At 37.2% G+C, this 14609-nt stretch overlaps 1 protein-coding gene across 4 annotated transcripts in view; it reads left to right on the top strand.

Annotated features, from left to right (window-relative positions):
• FAM189A1 (family with sequence similarity 189 member A1) overlaps nucleotides 1–14609 on the top strand; it is a 72681-nt gene that overhangs the window by 37909 nt on the left and 20163 nt on the right. For all 4 annotated transcript variants that reach the window (XM_008636978.2, XM_017737651.1, XM_017737658.1 and 1 more), the window contains 2 exons: nucleotides 3200–3331; nucleotides 13277–13384. In XM_008636978.2, coding sequence (XP_008635200.2) covers nucleotides 3200–3331; nucleotides 13277–13384 — 240 coding nt within the window. The remainder of the gene's footprint in view (nucleotides 1–3199; nucleotides 3332–13276; nucleotides 13385–14609) is intronic.

Raw genomic sequence — 14609 nt, 5'->3', positions numbered from 1 at the left:
TCCCTACAATGCAACTTTATCCTTACTGGATCCTCCCATCTTTCCCTTTGCATAAGGTACTAGAATTGACTGAAGTTCCTTCCCATAAGCACTCCAGTGGGGCTTTCTTGTACTTCGCTGCCTTATCAGCTTTGGAACTCTCATACTTCATTTTTAAATTTTTTCTTGCCTTTTTTATGTTCCCTGTAAAAAAGCCTGAAGGTTAACATAGAAGAAGAAGTAAAATCTATTACTTCTTTTACTAGAAGATTTACATTTGCAATAGGAGGTGGTAGAATGCAAAGTAACAGTGTTAACAAATTCCTAATTTGCCCTTTTTGGGGTGAATGTATGTGCACTCAGCAGCCAAACATGCAAACAAGCTTCTTTTCAGCAGCATTGATAGAATTTGATTAATTGATACAGGTGAAAAAAGTAACATAAGGCCTGTGAGTGTGTGTGTGCATGCATTTGTAATAAATCTGGAAGGTCCTTTCCTTTCTTGATCCTCTGCTACATAAAAGTCAGGTTTTAGTGTGTGTTGTGACTTTGAAGTAACAGTACTGCTTTTTGAGACAGCAAAATGAACTTACAAGACAAATTATGCATATAAGCAGCCCTGGCTGAAGTTTGAAATCTTAAATACGGTTTGGATGAGGGTGTGCAACTGTCATCAGTGTGGAAGTACACAAACTCTGCTGTGAGTATGGACTAGTATGAGTAAGAATCACGAAGCGGAACACAAATATGTACAGGATGGTGGGGGTATGTGCAGGGGATGAAGTGAATGACGCTTTCTTCTTGAGCTCTGCTAGCCAAAAAGAGATTGAAACACAGACAGTTTTGGAGGCACTGCTGATGTAATTCTCTCTGAGGCTGGCAAACACCAGCCCAGCAGCTGGAAGGAGTGATCCCAGCTCCTCCCTGAACCAATGCAGATTTGTCAGTGTTACTGTCTCTGTTTATGAAGCCATGTTGTGAATGGCATTTGAGGTGTGATCTGGGCTAAAAATAAACCACTTCTCCTTCCTTCCCAGAAGAAAAAAAAAAGTTGATTTTGGCACTGTTTAGGTTGCAGAATAGCTGTATGAGCTCTTGATCCTGTCTGCACAAGTGTGAGACAGCAGCAGGGCAGGGAAGGGCATTCTGGAGCAGGGGGCTCAGGAGTGCTTTCAGCTGCTGTATTGTTGAGAGCACAAATGCAGTGACACCTTCAGCCTTTTGTCCTGCTCCCCATTACAGAAACACAACTTACAAAGAGGTTGCTTCCTGAACATGGAAGGAAAAGGTGCGCAATAAAGCAAATTGATAAAAATTCTCCAAAAATAATAGGCTTCCAATCTGGTAGTGAATCTTGGGTGGTTTTGAATATGCTGTGATTCTTAAGGTGTCCCTGTGTTTTGCAAGAACTTTCATGTAAACAATTAGCTTTTAACTCATTTTAGGAATTAAATTAAAAGAAGAGCTCCTGGGCAGTACAGAGTTATAGAACAACTTTCAGAAAGATTGAGAATCTCTCATAAATGGGGAAACTTGACTGAGCCTTTTCAGCCTTACTTTTGTGGTACCTGTTCATTACATGTGATAGAAGCAGCCCTGGGATCTATATTTCATATTAGAAATGTCACATACATACCCTGAGTCAGTGCCTGTCCTTTATTAAGCAGGGGCAGCAAGAATCAGAATAGATGATCTTGCAGTAGAAAGCTTTGTCTGAGGTCCATTTTCCTCATTACAAAAACTTTTTAGCAGCTGCAGCCTATATTGATTTGCCTGGTGTAGCCTTCGGCTCCCAGCCTTATAAGAGCTCTAAATCCAAAGTGTGAGTTTCAAACTTCCTCAGCAGCATTTCTCATTTGCTGTACCATTTCCAGAGAGTTTTGGGAGCAAGACTTCCCCAGTGACATCCAGTGCTTTGATTTTACATCGGCTTGAAAAGCTGAGGTCAGCTGATCATAAACCATTTAGTTGGGTTTTACTCGGATCTTTTACCTTTTAAAAGAGAGTATTAAAAGATTACAGGAATTGAAAAAGAGCCAATCTGAAATTGTTCAGGCTGCTTTGTGAGTTAAATTGTATGCTAATGAGATATAAAACCCACAACTATCATAGAGGTGATCAAACTGTTTTTTCTTTGTTTCTTTGCAGTGTCTGTGGCATAGGGTATGACCAGTCTCTGTGAGTTGCCACAGACAATTATTTCCAGTGTTGCCTTTGAGAATATGGGAAATGGTGTAATTTACATACCCAATTTTTTCTAAAGCCTTTTACAAATTGTGCTGGCTAGAGGGCAATCTGGAGTCTCAGGAGCTGAAGTCCCCTGAGATAGCTCCTGCCCTGAGCATGCTTTCATCACAGTAAGCAAGCATTCAGTCATCTGTACCTCACCTGGAGAAGTTTATTATGTTCTTTTAATTGACTCTTATTTTTGCTCTTCCATCTGCTGTCCCGGTCACGAGCATGTAAGGAGAGGGTGCTACCTAAGCCTGATAGGAGTAGCACTAAAAAATACATATATTTAAACATATATAACTTTTAAGATTATATGAACAATTTAAACATTCTTTGAGGTCTAAGCAGTAAGTAAATACTCTGTTGAAATGATTCTATGTATAAGACTGTGCAACATAATTCTACAAGGAATGCTGGTACCTGTTTTTGTTCAGGAAATTGGCAACATCCTAGGGAGAATTTGAATTGAAAATAGCAAATGCATACTTGCATTAGGAAATTTTTTGTGGATTTGTGTCTGGAAATTTCAGGGGTTTTTTTAATGTAAAAGAGTGAGTAACAAGGTGATTCAGATCTCATCACCCAGCCACTGTGCTTCTATCTTTACTTTGGGGAATAAAGGACTGATTTGTGATCATGACTCCTTCACTTATTTTCTGACCTCTTTCTGTTATTTTTTGTTTTCCCACATCTGCTATGATTTTATGCCTATTCAGTTGAGTTACTCTGGTTTCACCTACCCCCTGGGAAAGCAAATTTTTTTCAAAAAGAGGCGTAAAAGGTAACACTCTTTGATATTGAATTCTCTTTCTGTATTTTACCTGTTTTTATAGCTTATATTAACCAATGGAAAGCATTCTGCTCCAAGGGTTCTGCACAGAGATTTTCGTTTCGCATTTAGTAATCATTACTGTAACTGTAAATACCATTTTTGGGAAGTGTGTTTCTGTTGATTTATGCTTTCTCTGACCTTTCCTTTTCTCCACAGATTAAATTCGACAGTGATGGTGTCTGTGTTTGCTGTGAAATGCAGCATCAAACATCAGGCTGCAGTAACTTGGGAGAAACACTGAAACTGAACCCTCTGCAGGAGTGCAATGCAGTGAGGCTGACCCTAAAGGTGTGTTAGGACAGAATTAACTGTTTCTTGCAGTTTAACTTAGCAAAGCAAGGTGTCTGATGAAGGGAGAAGCAGCTGATGTTCTCTGTGTTCATCCACTCTCATGTGCAAAAAATATCTTCACAGTATCAGCATTTCTGTGGGTAACTGTTTTGTTAGAGGTTATTCAAGAAACAGAAGTTAAAACTGGCTATGGCTGATGCTGGAAGGTGCAAGAACAGGTATCTTTCACTGCTGTTCTGAGGTGGTGTTGTTTATTGATGTTATGGTAAACTGCAAAGAAACACAAAGTATTGCAGAATGAGGAGGTGTTTTGTGATTTGCTGCTACCATGAAGGCAGCTGGACATTACCTTGGGAGAGAAGAGTGTTTTTTCTGGGTAATGCTGGAAATGTGCTTATAAACTGCCCTGCAACGTTGTAAGAAGTTTAAATCTTGTCGTGTTTTGTGTTAGAATTACCCAGATGAAAATTTGAGAGCAAATACTAAGAATATTGTATGAGTGAGTTAGAGCTCAGTGTAATTGCTCACTTTATTATCACCAAATGGGAAGGCATTGATGCTATGTTGTTTTGAAAAATAATAAGGAATCAATGAAAGAACTGCTCATAAAAAGGAACCCTAGCCTGAGAGGCAGGTATTGATTCATTCTAGGTTCATTCATGATCAACAGAACTAACTCTATATCTGTGACTCTCAATTTCAAAGTATGTATTTTAATAAAATTAATAGAAAATAATGGAGTAAAGTAGAGAAATTAATTGTGAGAAAGATCTTAGGGAGGTAGATTATAGGGTGGGTCCTGAGAAAGCTATAGAAGTTTTATTGATATTTTCAATTGAAAAATTGAAAGTTTCATTGAAGTATATGGTATTTGAATACATTTTAAAATTCAGAATGGGTAGAAATCCTGTACAAGGTATGTAGTAAATACCTAAATGTTCTTCAGCCTTGTTAAGAAAAAGCAAAAAACTGACACCAAGTAATAAGGATCAGGTAGAAGTTAAAACATTTTTTATGGCCCCAAAATTAAGTAAGAACTCTGCCTCATGTTTTAATGAGGATGATAAAGGTAACAGAGCAAAACCTACTGGGTAGCAGGAGTTTAATAAGTGGAAAAGAAGCATAACTTGACATTGCTGGTCAAAACTTAACAATCTGCAGTGAAATGTGTTACAAGAAGGTAACTTCTGAGAAGGACGTTCCTGAAAGTATGACAGATGCAGAAACATGAACCTGTCATTCAGGAAAAGCTGACTTGCTAATTCTGTAAAAATAAAGATTGAGGGAGCATATGTTTGCTTCCTGTAAATATGTCAGTAAGGTAAACTTTAATCAGAGGGAAAACAGCTGTTTATCTTTGGAGGACATTGTCAGCATATGAAGTGAGTAGAAGTGACATATGCTGAAAATCAAGACAAGGTTTCTAACCAATACAGCAATCAGAATACAAGCACAAAACATGATTTCTTTTAAGATATAACTATAATTTATAAAGGGAATTGACTTATCAACTTCTGCTGCAAGAGAATGGTTTTAAACACAGTAGTTCCCATGAGTATAGTCTGAGTGCAATTTTAATTATGTTCAGAACTTTTCATCTAAGACAGGGTAGTTAGGAAAATAACTTTTTCAGAAAGTTTCTTACTTCTTTTTCAGTTTTAATTCTACATTTGCTTTCTGTTTGGGTTAGCTCTGATTCCTGGCTGTAAATTTAAGAACAGCATTCTACTTAGCCCATAAGAAAAAAAGTTACAGCTCATTAGATAACAGCTGATAGTGATAAGGCTCACCCTCTTTAATTGCAATTAACAACTACAATGTGATTTTAAAGAAACAGGTGTTTTAGTACCAAAAGCTCAATTGTGTTCATTGTTTGAGGAGCCAGAGGGAGAGAAAATGTAGAGAACCAGAGATTATTAAGATTATACACCTTTGTGTATAACATTATGTAGGTTTCATGCTCCTTCTCTTTATTGTAAGTGAGGTAAAAAGCTCATGTTTCCACTAAGTCATCTGGGGGTTTTTGGTGGTAGCAGCTGTGGAGCTCCACTGTGAGCAGAGCAATTGAGCACATATCACCTGTCTGATCTTGTTCCCAGGCAGCCAAACAGGACAAGGGAAACCAACAGTGGCCACTGATCTTGTGTACGTTAACTGTGCCTTGCATGAATATTGAGTGGGGGGTTTATAATTGCTTTGAAAAATCTCTAAAGTTGTTATTGTTGTTGTTTCTGCTATGAATCATGTCTTTGTGGCTTTTTGTAAATCAATCCTCCTTTCTTAATTTCAAGCCCTGAATAAACTACTCAAACATTTTAATGGGGACAAAAGAACTACCACTGCAGTATGTATGCTCACACATATGTACATATATAAATATGAGTATTGATTGTATAGACTGACTGATCTATCAGCTAAGTGATGATTTCTGAGATTAGTTGAATAGTGGGATTTCAGCACAAAATTACATGCTACAGTAAAATGGACAAAAATACTCTGCCATTTGACTGTTGTAACGGGGATTCAGCCCATTCAAGGATGGTGAATTGGTGGGGTTAGAATTATATTTATAAGATACCACGCTTGTAGCCTTGTCTGCACACCTCAGTAACAATAGCACAGTGGCATGATGTGATGAACTGCCATTAAGATCTGCAGGCACCCAAGTCTGATCCATCTGTTTTACAATGGAGAGACTTCTGGTTTCTGTTTTTCACTAGAAGATGTGTTTTCACAGTTTCCTGCATTAGTAGCTCCTAAAATGCCCCTGAAAATAAGGTTCCTTGCTTTCCTCTGGATACTCAGGGTCAATGATATGTGCTCCTAAAGGATGTCAGTGTTTCAGTATCTTGATTTTTTTTTTTTTTTTTTACAGTAACCAAACTTCTAGAACAGCTTTATCCTGTGTTAGGAACTTACTTGAGTTAATTAAAGCCAAATGAAGGCACAAGCAAATCCTACTTATTTACAAAATTAGTTAAAAGAATTTAAAAGCTTTATTAAGAATCAGGTGTCCAAAAATGAGATGATGACCACAGATGGGATGGACTCAGCATGCAGTTTCAATAACATCAACCTAATCTGTTTTTCCACAGGAAGTGTGTTGCTTTGTGGATGAAATTTTGAGGAACTGAGTTTTTCTTGTAATGTTAATTAGAGTACAAAGGCTGAATTTTCTTGATGTCTTTCATCTATGAAAATTATTTCTTCTTTCTAAACTCAGAATATTCTGAACTTACTTAAAATGCACATGGAACATTTTGAGAGGATGAAATTAGGTATTTAGAAGTTTAAATGATTTTTAAATGTATTATTGCTGTCTGATACTGGCATGTAAGAGGAGAATGTTATGCTGTTCTGGTTTAATAATGATCCAGTTGAGTATTTTGAATTACTTTTAAACAGCTTATACAGTCCAGAATACCTGCAGACATGTATGTGAATTTACAGATTTGCTATTTGCATAATTGCTTCCTACTTTACTTAGGGTGCAGCTGTAGAATGCTTTTGTGACTATCAGGCAAGGAGAGAAGCTGATTCCCTCCTCTGTCTTCAGCATACGTATTTGGTTTGGACTGCTAAAATTCAAGTACAATATAAATAGTAAATGTTTTTTTCAGGTTTCTGATTCCATTCATTAGTTAGCATGTCTATTAGAGATTTATGTAGCTTGGGGCTCTTGCAGTCTTCTGTGTGAATATTTTCTTTCCTTTCCTCTCCTTTGAATCCAAATTAGTTGTTACTGAGTTTCCTGATGACCAAGTCTACTCATATGTTTAAATTTCTTTCCATTCAGAAGAAGATACTTCCACTTGCAAAACAGAGGAGGATGGCTTCTAACACATTCTTTAGAGTTCTGAGAACAGCCTTTCCTCAGATTTACTGTAAGACCAAATGCAATGTTACTAATTTTGCTGAATAACTTTCTCAAGAGGCTTCATAAGCTACTTAAAGTTGGATGAAGCTCAGCATAGAATAAGTAATTCTGTATCAGATCTTTTAAATTGCTTGGCTTATTTCACATTCCTTTACAGGCAGCTGAAAATATTCCCTACATTGAGTGTATTTACCACACTAGAGACCATCCAAAATGGGGTGGGTCAGGGTGGTCCTTACAGTCTGAATAGTTGAGCTACTTTTCCTTCCTGATAAGTTTTACTGTTCCTAGCTTGGGTAATGAGCGAATATGGTTGTAAACTTCTCTCATGGTTGAAAAGGTGCCTCTTTGAATGACTGGAATCTGTTTATTCCATCCTTGTGCAGTTATTTTATGAAACCTTAGTCTTTCAGGAGTCTCTAACTATCATATCCCCAGTACTAAATTTAATGCAGACACCTGAGTCAGAAGGTGTGCAAACTTGCGTGCAAGAAGACCTTCCTGAGTTTATTTTTAAGTAGCAGCTGTGCTCTGCTTTTTAAAAATACAGTAAATATTTTAGATGCATGTAAAAATATTGTACTTTGAAACCTTAAATCTATTTTATGAAGTGTTGGCCATCTCTCCATTTACAATTCAATGTGGGTTTGAGACCTATTCGGTTCAGAATTAATTCTTGAGCCTTTCTTGTATTAGAGCAGATATTTTTCCCAGTGTTTTTCAGACGTATGCAGTGAGAACAACTGAAGTTATATTTTGAGTTAAAAGGATTGTTGTCCTTGAATTCTTGAATAAAAAAGGTACATTGACACTAATTTCATGGGTGAAAAAGCTTTACTGCTCATTATCTGTTTTCAGGATACAGTAGTATAAGAAATGAAGCACTATAATTGAAGTCAATCAAGGAGAAAAGAAATCATCTCCACAGTATTGCAGCTGTGGAGCTGGGTTTAGCCATTGATTGCTGGGAATGTTTAGATCCATGTGTTCAGGGCTGCTGCTCACAGAGTGTTCTTTTTACACATCAGCAAGCTGATTTTACTTCTTTCCTTGCATATTGACTAATGTCTCAAAAATGCCAGGAACTTATGAACCTCAAAGACTACAAACCTTTTATTTCCACAGGAAAATAATCTTATCGAGCCAGCAAAATGTGAGTGTGTTGTAAAGAGGGCTGCCAGTTCAATACTTTTGAGCAGACTGGAACTCATAAAATGAAATGGCTGTACTTGTTTCCTTCTAGAGCAAAATAGGCTTAAATATAGTTTCTCAATTCTGTATAAGCTGATTAATTTTCTGTATGATAACTTGACAGAGTAAATGTTTTGTGGTAATAGTGCTTTGTTTGTGTGGCATGGTCTGTATTGAATGTCAAATTCTCTGGTTTGATGCTCATGCATGTAACTTAATTTACAGTACAGTTCATTGCTATGATAGGAAGAGGCAAGAAAGTGACTAAATATTTGCCAAAGTCTGCATGTGAGTTGAGTTTTGAAGATGTCCAGACATTCCTCTTTTAGTCTGGCTTACTTGATGGTTTTGAAAGGTAACTGATACTAGAGACAAATTCAGTTACAAATTTGGTTTCTGAGCTGAAGGAGCTCTCTGGATATGGCCCACCATTACAGTGAAATGATACTATTCCAGTTTTCCTTTATATTTGCTGTGATAGGAGGTACAAATGACGTTTTGAAGGACAAAATTTCAGGAGGGTGAACACACATGCAGTGATTATAAAGGACCCAGCCAGTGCTCCCATCACTGGGTGATGAGATTCATGCCATTGTCATTTTTCATTTTAGATTCTATCTCATCTCTTTGCTTCTGTCAGGTAATTGCATGTGCTAACAGCTGTTCTAAATTGCTTTGTTAAATGATTGTTTCTACATTTGAGTTATCGAAGTGACAATCACCAATTTTTTACTTACTCCAGTTTGATACCATCTGACTGCTTTATCACCCAGCAGTCTGATGGAAAACAAAAAAAATCAGTTTTTAGGACAAATTGCTTTTTGAGTATACTGCAGTATGGGGTTTTTTTTTCATGTGATACTCACAATTGATTATATTCTAATTTCTTTTTACTACAAAATATTTTTTAGAAGTTGCAATTAAACTTTCAGATTTTAAATAATACTCAGATGCTGTAACACAACTCTTATTTTAATGTGTTCTCTAGGCTTTTGGGCTACACATTTAGAGAACATGCATTTTTGTATATTTATGTATTATTTTAATTGTGCTAGTAAACGAAGAACTCTGAGGTGCAGTAGCACAAAAATGGTGTCAAAAGAATAATAGTGAAAACAGCTTGAATTAGGAAAAAAAGAAGGAAAAATAGATGTCCTGTCCTCAAGTTAGACATACGGAAAATGATAGTGTGAAGAAGATTTGAGAATGCACAGGTATCCTTTGGGACCACAGCCTAAGTCCAAGGTGTCTGTTATTATGGAGGGAAAGCATGACAAACAGTTATGCCAATGCTGGCACAATTAATTTGGTAATTGTTCAGCTGTAATATAAATGGAATACTGCAGCCATGAAATCTTGCTTTTTTCACTATCAGTTTTAAATTTTAGTTCTGCTTTTAAGATTTACTGGGGGACCTACTTGGGAAAACAAGTGGCCACAGAGAAACCGCTCACAATGTCTGACTCCTGTGGGTGTATGTCTAGATGGATCTAGGCATGGTTCCAGGCAGTTCTGGCAGCTGATTCCACTCTGAAGGGGATTTGTGTCCTCTGCAGTTAGTGAGCTAAGGTGTATCAAGAAAATTGTATATGTAACCTGTAGAAGAAGAATTCTACCTAGTACGTTACACTTATCAGAGCATTAATTATCATATAAACATGCTGAGGAATCAGATTTTTGTCTTAAAAAACAAAGATAGCATCTAAGAGAAAATTGGTTGAGCCATTTCTGAGGAGCAGAGGATTGTATTTCACACCATTAGAGATTCACGTGTTGTTTTCTGATTTGCATTCTGGTAGATGTCAGCTAAAAATCTGTCACTAAAGCTGCCTGATTTTGTATTTAATACGGATTTCCTGCTCCTTTAAACACCTATAAATGCAGCTGTCTGTGGCTGGGGGCTGTGGGGAGATACAATTGGCCCTGCTGTGGTTACTGCTTTTTCACAGGCATTTCCTAAAGGTCTTCTTAATTGTCATTGTGTTTGTTCCAGCTGCAGTCTGTAAGCACCTACCCTGTCCTTCTGGCAGCATGTTTGGCCATGGAGATCTTTAGTTCCTTCTCACTTTTTATCTCTAGCTGAATAAATGAGTGTTATGAATTACCTAATTATTTTTTCTACAAGGCACAGGGAGTGAATTTCCTGAAAATAGTAAATTGCCTGAGGCTGATTAATGTTTGGGGAGGGTGAGGGGTGTGGGGAGCAGAGAAGGGTGGATTGTGGCTTGATTCCTGTTTGAGTGGAAACAGACTTTAGGATAAAAAAGCCAAAACAAATAAAGAAGCAGTTTTGCTTTAAGAAATATCTAGTGATGGTGAGGACTCCACCATCATTGCTCAGTTATTACCGTCTATGTTAAAATTTTAAACTTACAGTATTTTCCATCTCTTTGTTTAACTTCACTGCCTTTTTACATTTTCTGGCTTATAGATGTCTGCTACTTATTAATCTTTATGAAATACATAAAAACTCTGCATCACTGCATTTGGAATTTTCTAGTTGTACCTTCACCTTCAAAAAGACTGTAGCAGGAACAGTAACTGCTGTGTGCTTAGCCTGGAAAGGAGTGTGTGGGAAGAGGCTGCTGTTCCTGTGGAACATCAAAACAGTAATGCTGAATAACAGAGTGCAGCTGTCCCTGCGTGCCGAGGAAAGTCAGGATGGGTAAGGATGAGTGTAGCTTGCAAGGCACAGGAAGTAATCCTCACTCTAGAGTCAGTGTTTGCAAGGCCTTCAGTTGTGCCTAGTTTAGGATTCTGCATTTAAGGAAAAATGTGGACCAAGGTGAGGTGAAACAAATCAAATTAATGAAAATTATCAGAGGCCTAGAAAGTTGATTTCAGTTGAGGATTGGAGAAAATGGGGTTAATATGTCACAGTAAAGGTAGAAAAAGCTTCAAGAGTGATAATAGAGTTCAAAGGTGTAGAAGTCTGCTGTGTAACAGCCTGTTCTCAAGAGCTAAGGAAGAAAAGAAGCCCTGAGTTTCATCTCTGGGATGGACATAACCAGGACACTGATGGTAAAAATAAACACTGGAATAGTGGGGTGAAGCTGTGGGATCTTTAGGAACAGATCAGAGAAACATCTGTCATGAGACTTAGAGGCACAGTTAAGTCTGTCGTGAGGCATGTGAAGTTGTATGAGGGTCTTGGAGACACTTTGCATCCTAATTTAGAACTTTGATTTTATTATTTAGCATAAATGGTACTAAGTTATGCACTTGGATCAGCTAAGTCTTTTATATTTAAATGGCTGTAGTAAACAATGAATGAAGTTCCTTCCCGCTAGGAAATTGTCCTGTTTCTACCCTAGTTCTTGTCTCTGCCTCAGTGTTCTTTACCTAGGTTTGCATATGGAAAGCAGAAAATCCAGGGTCTCAATCTCTCTTTTTTTTTGCCACTGTTAACTAATTGAATCTCCAGGGATCACTATGCCTGTGTACCTCCATCTGAATACTCTAAGTGTGTCTTTATGACTTTGTATTTGAGTGAGTCCTCTGTATCACCTTCTGTGAGTTAGAGATTGGCCCTTCCAGTATTTTGCTGTTAATGCTGATGATTCTTTGTTCCCCTTTGCTGAGGGGCTGGCCAAGAAGACAGAAAACTACTGACCAGATCAGCTAGAGCAAATCTGGCTCAGTTAAGTTTTTAAATGACTAAAACTTGTTGGCCCATTTATTGTCTGCCTGGTTCCCATGGCTGGCATTTCCATCTTCAAATGAAGGTTACTTGAGGAGCATGCAGTTACAGTGGCAGGAGTAAATCTGCACCCTTCTATCATTTGTTTCAGTACTGTTGGGAAAAACAAAGCAATTTATAGCATGGAAGTTACTTCATGCACTGGCAGTGAATAAAATACTCTAATTTTAAACTTAGATCCTATGGAATGTTCTTTACACAGTGAGTGTTTTTTACTCATGGTATTGTAGCAATTTTGATTTAGTTTTTCATCTGTTCTCTCTGCTGCTTTTTCTCAAATGCTTTTACTGGCTGTTCAGAGAACTCAGCCACCCAACTGCCACAACAGCCATGCAGTTGCTGTACAATGATTGTAGTAGTTTTGAAATGTTGCCAGCACACTAAATTCTTTTCTTTTCTTTTCACTGGCTGTGAAGAAAGTAAATACAAATTCAGTGATTGGAAGAGAGATGGATGCTTTATTCTTAATGACACCATTGCTATAAATATGTTTCCATTTTAATTCAAATGTTTCTTTTGTTTTATTCTACTTGTTAAAACAATACTCTGTGTTCTATTTTAAAATTCTTTTTCTTAAAAAAAACCCCCAAGCCAACAGTATGACCATAAGCACTTAATTCATCAGTAGAAGGTGAAATGCCTGGGTGTGTAATCACTGTGTTTCTCTCATGTATAAAAATATTTCAGACGTATAGAGTTTCTGACACAGAATAAGTTTCTATTCATACTAGAATTTCCATTGAATTTCTTTAACACACAGCCCTAAGTTGGAGATTTCAACTACTGAAAGCAATAATATTTCTGCATGTCGGTTTTTAATCAGAAGTGTCTTTCGTAGTATCCTTCTTTTGATAGCTGTAGCTTGGAGTCCAGTGTGAAAGAGTAATTTTTCTTTTTGGGGAACTAGAAAATTTGAGCATCAATATTTCTGAGGAAATATCTAATAACAAATGTGTTGTGAGAAGTGGGAAAGGGAAGATGTTTGTTTCTGTAATTGCTGCCTTTGTGGATTGCTACATGGAAAAAGATTACAAGCTAAATGGGTTCTACCCAGTTATTTGAGACCATATTAATTGATAGCAGTTGACAGTGTTTGTTATCAAATTCCTCAAACATTTCCTGTCCTTTGTGTCCCTGAGATAAGAGATGATATTCTGATGATGTCTCTCCGCAGGACCTGTTGTTCAGTGTGTGCGCTCTCAATATCATCTCCACCATTGTCTGTGCTTTGGCAACAGCAATGTGTTGCATGCAGATGGTTTCTTCTGATCTTCTGCAAATGGTGAGTACGTTTCAGTGACAACACAGGGGTTTGTCCAGCATAACATAGTGTCCTTCTCTGTGGTTATTCATTTGCACTCTTTGCTTGTGAACTTAAGCCTGTTTGTGTGTCTGTGTGGTGTTAGAATGTGTGCGTACATGGGTCTATTTTTTTATCTGCATACATCTATATATATAGCACATAGATGTATGCAGTGTGAGGAGCTGCTGTGTTTTAAATGTTTATGTATTACATTAGGGTGTTATGATCAGAATTTTGCAATTGGGAGTTGCTATTTTTGTTAACGAGGTTATTAACGAGGTTTAGTTACATATGCCCGTTACATTTACTGTCATCACTTGTATTTATCTCCAGTTTCCACACTCCCCAGAGCAATTACTTAGCTTTGAGATCCCAGTTTTCACTACTGCATTGGTATGAGAACTACGGAGTATGAGAAGTGCCAATAACTGTGTTTTCAAAAGGAAAACATGTTCAGCTTCAGAGTAGCATTTGTGTTCAAAACGAGGGAAAAGGATTATTAGTCTTCTGCATAGTCAGCTGCATCACAGAATGCTGTCTTGTTTTGGTTGCACAAAGGCAGCTTTCCTATTCCAAATGAGTGTTGGGATTCACAAGGTTTCAGTGTAATGTTGAGATTAAAAAAAAAGAAAAATTTAAAAGCCTTTGTATTTTTCAGGCCAGCTACACTGCTTGTAACCTTGCTCTATTGCTGAAGAATCTAGGAAATGTCCTGTTTAGTAAGAGAGGGCAAACACACTAATACTCATCATTTGTACAACTTTTTTTGCATGAATGGAAGACTGGCCCAGCAAGTTAGCTGTAAACCATTTAAACTACACAGAAGTGTTGTTTATTCAACAGGCATGTGGTTGTTTTAAAAATAAATAAATAACTAGAAATACACTGGGTGCCATAGATATTGATTTAAGTGCATGAATTGCAGAGTTAAGACTGTCCTTTCTAGACAAGTGTTCCAGTCACTGGGTTTCAAACCCAGTTAAAGAATATTTTCCGTCTGGGATCTGGTGTTTGGTTCACATAGTAATGGATATAATAAGTTAGGCTCATATGTTTAGGTAATGACTACAAATAGTACATAAATGCATTTTTGCTATAGGGCTCTGTGTATGCTTATCGTGCAGGCTTGTAGATGCTTGTAAACAGTGCTTATTTAATAACTTTAGTAAGGATGTGAAACAATTAACAGAAATAATAATTTCAG

The sequence above is a fragment of the Corvus brachyrhynchos genome, unplaced genomic scaffold, assembly GCF_000691975.1.
Source record: "Corvus brachyrhynchos isolate BGI_N302 unplaced genomic scaffold, ASM69197v1 scaffold200, whole genome shotgun sequence".
Classification (NCBI taxonomy): Eukaryota; Metazoa; Chordata; class Aves; order Passeriformes; family Corvidae; genus Corvus; species Corvus brachyrhynchos.
Note: the sequence above shows the minus strand (reverse complement) of the source record. Positions and strands in the feature narration are given on the sequence as shown.